This window comes from Lygodium microphyllum, chromosome 27 (genome assembly GCF_053477565.2).
Source record: "Lygodium microphyllum isolate KBCC chromosome 27, Lygodium_microphyllum_v1.1.10, whole genome shotgun sequence".
In the NCBI taxonomy this organism is placed as follows: Eukaryota; Viridiplantae; Streptophyta; class Polypodiopsida; order Schizaeales; family Lygodiaceae; genus Lygodium; species Lygodium microphyllum.
Window position 1 is genome coordinate 84,869,763 of NC_141161.1, and position 7,637 is coordinate 84,877,399.

The following is a 7,637-nucleotide window of genomic DNA, read 5'->3' on the forward strand; positions in this document are numbered from 1 at the left end:
TGGTCTTCATTTTGGTAAGATTTGTAACAAGTTTAAGAGAAATCTAGTAGTACAAGAAGCTTTTGCACTCTATACACTCAAAAATTAGCTATGGAGAGAGAATGCAAAAATGCATTATATTCATCATGAATTACTTTTTAAACAAGACAAAGCATGTAAGCCTAACAATCAAGATATCCATAAGAAAAATTTGTGTATCATGATGCACCAAGCACTAGATGTCATGATATCCATAAGAATCAAAATATCCATAAGAATCAAAATCATGATGCAATTTGGGTTATGATCAACCGATTGGCGAAAATGGCTCAATTCATGCTTACAAAGACAACTGTGAAGAGCCACCAATTGGGTTAGTCTCTTTGTCAACACTTTTATAGACTTTATGGTTTGCCCAAGAAAATAATCAATAATTCAAATCCTTAGTTCGTTGCCTATTTATGGTAAATAGTTTTCCAAAAGCTAAAAAGTCAAATATCCACATCTTCCTCCAAGCATCCTAAAATTGATGAACAAATTGAAAAGTCAAATCAAACCATGGAGGATATACTACATACATGTCTCCTATAGGCAATATGATTGGAAGTGTTATCTCTTCCTTAATTTGAGTTTAATTATAATAGTGCTAATCATTCAGCTATTGATTATATGCCATTAATGCATCTCAATCAAAAGCAACAATTATCACAAAGCTGAAGGGATGAAAATTCAGTCTATGGTGGATTTTTTTCACGATATACAAGATATATTGACAATTACTAGGAAAAACATTACAACAACCTAAGATCATGCTACATTTTATGCTAACCAATGTGGTACTCCAGCTCCAAAAGAACATGTGGATTTACCTTAAAAGTCCTAAAGGACTCTACTTCAATGACTACCAACAAGTGCTATAAATAAACAAGGTATAATGGTTCTTTCCAAATTACCAAGAACATAAGCAATGTATCCTATGAGATAGATTTACCCTCGAAAATCTAAGTTCACTTTGTGTTCCACATTAGTTCTTTAATGAACTATTGAATTGATACAAGGTAAGCTATTATTCCAATTGAAAAAGTCTAGCAACTCAAGGATACCTGTCCATATATTTCACTTGAATCCAAATTGACTCTTAATCTTACAACTAAGCAATCCCATCAAACCATTTATCCCAAGTATTTGGTCAAGTGAAAATATCGCCTAAAGGTGAAAACTACTTGGCAATCTTTGGTGAAGAGTCATTTTCCTCAGTTCATCCTAAGAATATTATTGTCCTAAAGAGTCATTTTTCTCAATTCATCTTGAGGATGTTATTGAGGACAACAATTATTCATAAGGGAAAATTTGTTAAGTCCTTGGACATCTTGATGAGCACAAGTACCACTGGTCGCATTGGTTATGACATGACTTCAAACAAATCCATTAAGAACACTTCAAGATTATCGTGATTGTACACATCGTGTGATCACTACTCTACTCTTAGCCCATCGATCTAGGCATCTGTATACCAAGACAGTGTGAGCCAATGGTATGGGACACAAACCCTTGGGATATAGTCATGACCCAAAGTACTGCTAACTCCCAAGCTCAAGAGTGAGCCCATTTTCCTCTATGCCTAGGAGATGTCCAATCCCTTTTGTTTTGTGTATGTCTTATGTCATGTCTTGCATGCAAGTTGGATCCTTGGGGCAACGTCTCAGTTATGGCTTAAAAGGCTTCTAACCTATTGACTATGGAGCATATGATATTCAATAAGCATCCTAGTAGTGTCCCTGGAGATGTATGGGAGCAAACCGAGAACCTTTCAACTTTAAAGACTAGAAATTATTTATGAGATTTTGAAGGTGGAATCCCTAAGGCCCCTGCTAGATGGACGTTTTGCAACAAAATCTTTGGAGGGGTATCATGATTCATGCCTCCCCTAGGCTTGGGGATGTTTGATGACTTCAATACGGTCTTGTGCATGTTGTGCGAAAGTCAAATGCAAGGACAACTCAAGCTAATAGTGGTCAACATTATCAAGTTCTTAACTCTTTGAGAAATTTGGAGCACAAATTCTCTTCCGAAGATTCAGACCGTATGTACAATAGACTAAGGACTTGGTCAAGCTAGCAGCCCTTTTGAGTTGGCCAATGGCTCACTACTATGAGTGGATATCATCTATTATCTTAATAGATGTCTCTTAAGTTTTTTCCCAGATATTGCAGATTTTCATCATATTGTAACTTAAGTGACCCTAAGTTTTCAAATTGGTAAAAACGTGAGCTACTCAACTGCAACCTAAACTCTTATGTCATAAAGAAAAAAAAGACGCTTGATAAGATAGAATATTTACAATTGCAGGAAAAAGGAACTTGACTGGCTGCTGTACGCAATCTTCTCAAGAAACAGAATTCCTTCTTGATGTGTTAGCTTTTCGAATTTCAAAACTGCGTGCATTAGTGGAAGCAGGGGCTTCAAAGCTCACAGGTACGCTTGCAGTGCATGGCTTGCTCTGATGTGAAGCCGTAAACTTGGAGAGTTTCTTCCAGCCAGAGCTCCAAGAAAAAAGACATCTGCTTTTGGATACTTTATCCAACTGTTGTTGAAGTCCCGAGCAATAATCTTTCAAGCCTAAGAATTCGGCCCTCATGAGCTGCACTTCATGCTGCAGTGCCCTAATATCTGCATGCGGCAAGCACCAGCCCTCTCTGGATGATTGAGGATCACTATCTGAAGTGCTAACCCTACAAAATTGCAAATGTGCATTCAGAGGGGTGCGTTCCTCTGCCATTTGACCCCCTGTTATAGCGTTTCTTAACTTCATTTGCTCGCAGAAAAGCACCTGCACGACCATACGAAGAGGCATCCTTTCATTGTCCAAAGCATGCATACAAGCCTCTGGTGAAAGTTTATGAACATCAATGTAACCACACAGCTTCTTTTGCTCAACGTCTGAAAGTTCTGTGTGGGCCTGCAGAGAGAAAAGGAAGCCATTAAGAGTTTTAAATAACACATTAGAAACTTTTCTGCACTAAAACAGCATAAAAATCAGAGGCTGGTAGTTAAAGAAGGACAAAAGATTACCTTGATAAAACTGTCCACAGCCTTGTACAGACTGTCATCATTCAATCTCGCATGTTCAGGGAGTGCCTTTACAAGGGTCTGAAAGCAATGTAGAGATAGCTTAGGATCAGTTGCCACTTCATTAAGGTATGCATCCACAAGACTGGAAACTTTTGCCTTGGATGAAAGACCCACAGCTGGCACCAGGGGTGAAGCTTCAGAATCGAGCTTAGGTGATTTCAGTACAGCATCTGCAGATTGATCGTATAACAGAAAATATTGGGCGATGCGGTAGATCATATCCACATCAAACAGCATACCCTCAGAAGGTTCATGGAAAGATGGAATGAACAGATCTGATAATGACGCTTGATCCAGTTGCATACCCACTCGTCTTTCCAATTCAATGCGATACGATCCTTCAACTCTCAGAAAGATTGCCGCTCTGAGGAGCCTGAAAAGAAAGTTGCAAGAAACGGCACCCTTCTGCATAGGTATAATGCTGATAATTGTTTCAAGCAGCACGCGGTGATGGTACTGTAGAGTCATATAATTTTCTTCGCTGCAAGCAGAAGTCCCCAAACCGTTGCAGCTCTCATCCTGGATAGAACCCTGGTCCTTCACTACACAGGGTAACCATTTGACAGTGTAGTGCATGATGGCAGCTCCAACAAGGTCTCCACGCATGCCTTTCGCCTTAATGGCATTTATAGTTCTAGCAAAATACTGAGTGTTGAGCAAGCAAACATCTTCAAACCACCAGTCTTGAGGAACCTTCATCTCTAATTCATCTGTCAAGGAGGTCCGACCTGAAGGGCTACTACAATGCTTCTTGATAGAGCTTCCTGCACCTGTGAAAGACCATCGTATGCCTTTTGGATCCGTGCAAGCCTTCCAGGCAATGGATTCACAACACCTCTGCACAACCTGTAGATTCTCAGCCCAAGGTAGAAGTTGCTGGCAGCTTTCCAAGACCGAGATGGAATCTTTCCAAGATGCCAAAACGACAAAGCTCAAAAACGCTTCGGTCTTAGACACCAGATTGCCTTCCTCCAAGTCCTCTGTCATTTCCAAGTACTCTGCAGCACATCGCAAGGCAGCAACATTACATGCGGTCAGCTCCACCGCCACTCCGTAACAGAACTTAGCAGCTAGCTCGAATGCCTGAGCACCACCGGGTAATCCCACCAATCTTAAGTGATCTTTCTCGGTATCGCTAGATTCGAAGACAAGTCTGTTCAGCAGGCCACTTCTTGAAAGAAGAGGAAACTGTAAACAGAAATAAGCCTTCTTCAGAGAAAGCTCAAACGCTTAAAAGCTCTAAATGCTTTGTGCTAAATATGAGTGTTCGAAGAAGGACGGGTTAAAATAAATGATACAACTGTAACGAACATGTAATCAGATGCAAAAGCCAGAAATCGTAAAGCAAGAAATTTGTATAATACGCGCAATAATATTAGTGCGACGCCTGTTACTATTTAAGCATTCACTGTACCTTGTGAAGATGAAAATGTGTTGAGTCGACTTCGACCTTGAGGTCGCTTTGCAGCTCCGTGGCAACAAACCTGAGGATTACAGCCGTGATGTTCAATGGCTGGCATTCGGACTACTAGCTACAGTACTAAGTGACAAAACCAGAAGAAGAAAACTTGACAAAGTTATACTAGACCAAGGTGGACAACCTTACCATGCTTTACCGTTCCTCTCAAATCCATCGGGCCCTGGTCCTTGCACTTTGGCAGGGCAAACCAGTTCAACTCTGTGCTCGACATTGTTAGAACCTGCAGATTTCTTGATGTCTTTCATCTTTGATTCCGGCTTTAGAAACGCTGCAGTTCTTCTCACATGCTGTTCCCCATTTCTGCAGGTTTCTTTCTTTCGCCTTTGATTCCAGCTTAAGAAATGCTGCAGTTCTTCTCAGTGGCGTTCCCCCTTTCAGCACTCACACATGTCATTTCAGAGACCTCCTCATGAGTCCTTAAGGCAGTATGGAACCGAGTCAGTCGACCACTCCAACTGCTATTTCCTTGCAACACAAAGTGTCGCCTCAAAGTGTTACCCGTTTACCACCGCCTTCAATGCTTTTGATGTAACGAGATCCTGAGAGTCGCAACTTACGAGAGGTGCTCGCCTGCCCCCATGGCTTCATTAGAGCCTAATTTCCTGTGTTGCGCCACGCAATAAAGGGGCACGTATTGCCACACACGCCCCGCTGACGCGAAACGAAGCTTTACTAGCTTGGCTTTAGCGAGCGGCATTCCCGGGTCATGGAGGTGGTAGGGTGTGTGTGAACTTTGAACTTTGAAGGCTTCCATCCTTTCGCGACTCGGGACTCGGGAGTCGTTCCGTACAAAGCGGGCCTAGAGTCTGTCTCACAGTTCACTAAATATGAGAGAGAGAGAGAGAGAGAGGATTTAAGAAAATGTCGGATTGCCAGACTCCAGAGTCCAGTGCCAGCTTTTTTCCAAACAAGGGAGTCCAAGTAAAATAAATCCATCACAAAGAGGCGAGGAATTACGAAGAACTTGGAACTCAGAGAGAATCCATCATCGAGGCAACCGGGATTGGGATTAGGATTGAGGAATCGGGAATCCTTTTTAGAATCGAGATACGAGAGTCCGAGAGAGAGAAAAATAGCAACATCAAGATTCAATTACTTAGAGACATTCCCACGGACGTTAAGGCCAGGTGAGCCCAGAAACGGCCATCCAACTTTTCAATGGAATTTTGCTGCACAAAGCTCCTTAGGGGGCTTTCCCGCGGTCCCTTCTGGAGATGCATCAAGAGCAATGATAAACAACTAGAAACGTGCAAGGAACGCTATCCCGCTTTGCTGTCGCGAAGCGAGGTGCGAGGGAAGTATTGCACAGCAACTTCACTTCCCTATCGCACAGTGGGTAATGCTATCACAAAAACATCACATGCTTTACTCTCCTCTACTCACAACCCCTCTATCTCTCGTCCCATTTACACCTCCCCCCTCTGTATCCACACTCACTCAATCAATCACTCTCTCTCTCTCTCTCTCTCTCTCTCTCTCTTACACACATGTATAAAAGGCCAAATATGCATTTGCATCAAGAAGTACATAGACTCATATATACATGCAATGACCATGCACCAAACTTATAAACTTGTATCTATACTTGCTCTGCACAACAATTAGAACCAACTTGTATCCTTGGATGCTACAATGAGAAATAACATTCCTACGATGAAACGAACCACAAACGAAAGATGTATGAACCACACCACAAATTTAAGTTTGTCCAAGCATTGCATGCAAACTCTCAGTATTAATAACCCACATAGGTAAAGCAAAGCCTGAAACCAAAGTTTCTTCTAGAGACTGCACCAATAACCTTGCACCACAATTTCAAGTATCAACAAACCACAAAGTGTCACTCCTTGATTGTGTCTATGCATCTACATCCAAATGTTACAAAAAAATTTACAGTTCCCATAGGGTCTAACCAAAACGAAGCTTTTTTTCTTTGAGAAATAACTGGGAAATTTTTCACTCTCCAATATGGCATGGCTAGGCGAAGCAAGTCCGATCACCACTCTTCGTCTTGTTGATGGTAGAGGGGACATAATAGTATTTCCTCTCTTTCTTGCATCTAAAATTTTAGAAGCCCACAACGTTAATGTAAGCACATCTAACAACCAACAAAGACAACTTAACATTAAAACAACAATACCTGGCCTAACATCTGCAAACCACTTGGTAGGCTTTGTCATAGCTTGATGCAAGGTCACAAAACAATCAAGGTTCTTAGATTTGTACATCGCCCAATCTCTTGGTACTCTATCAATGTGAGATCGTCAAAACCTCTTAATGTGTTCATCTTCACCCATATGCACTTGAAAACGCTAAGTATATCCACAATATACTCCTCCCTCCCCTAGTCTATGCCTCTCCTTTGTTTGCGACCCCTCTTCCACAGAATTTTTACATCTCTCCCTATATTTTCACACACACACACACACTCTCTCTCTCTCTCTCTCTCTCTCTTTTACACCTCTCCCCTCCTCTATTCACACTCATTTACTCACGCTCTCCCTCCCTCCCCCCCCCCCCTCTCTCTCTCTCTCTCTCTCTCTCTCTCTCTCTCTCTCTCTCTCTCTCTCTTACACGCATGTACAAAAGGCCAAACATGCATCTAGGAGTACATAGACTTATATATATATACATGTAATGACCATGTACCAATATTGCAGTTGCATCCATACTTGCTATGCGCAATAGCTAGAAGTAGCTCTACATAATCATTCGATGTTACAATTAGAAATAACATTGCTACGCTGAAATGAACCACAAAGTGTAAGCATATCCAAGCATCAAATACAGATAGGTGAAGCAAGGCCCAAAACCAAATCTTACTCTAGAGCCGAAAACTTTGTACCATAAATCCAAGTATCAACAAACCACAAAGTACCACTTCTTGATTACACCTATACATCTACATCCAAATGCTACAAAAATGTTGGAACTTTCTATGGGGCCTAACCAAAATGAAGCTTTCTTTTCTTTGAGGAATTACTGGGAAAATTTCCATTCTCCAACACAGCATGCTCAGGTGAAGCAAGTCCCATTGCCACTCTTC

The 7,637-nt window shown here is 41.4% G+C and overlaps 1 protein-coding gene across 1 annotated transcript; it reads right to left on the reverse strand.

The window, feature by feature from the left end:
• Positions 1-1,999: 1,999 nt before the first annotated feature.
• LOC148012550 (root phototropism protein 3-like) lies at positions 2,000-5,368 on the reverse strand. Its single transcript, XM_087669637.1, has 4 exons — positions 4,718-5,368; positions 4,526-4,595; positions 3,052-4,299; positions 2,000-2,938 (listed from the first exon to the last, which is right to left on the reverse strand). Exons 1-4 carry the CDS (start codon positions 4,834-4,836, stop codon positions 2,366-2,368), a joined length of 2,010 nt encoding a protein of 669 aa, XP_087525763.1. The 5' UTR covers positions 4,837-5,368; the 3' UTR covers positions 2,000-2,365.
• Positions 5,369-7,637: the final 2,269 nt, after the last annotated feature.

Excerpts from the sequence above, each read along its gene's own strand:
- LOC148012550 (XM_087669637.1), bottom strand. The coding sequence starts at position 4,836 with ATGAAAGACATCAAGAAATCTGCAGGTTCTAACAATGTCGAGCACAGA. Across the intron at positions 4,300-4,525 it reads CACATTTTCATCTTCACAAG|TTTCCTCTTCTTTCAAGAAG; the intron begins GTACAGTGAATG and ends TTCTGTTTACAG. Across the intron at positions 2,939-3,051 it reads CTGTGGACAGTTTTATCAAG|GCCCACACAGAACTTTCAGA; the intron begins GTAATCTTTTGT and ends TTCTCTCTGCAG.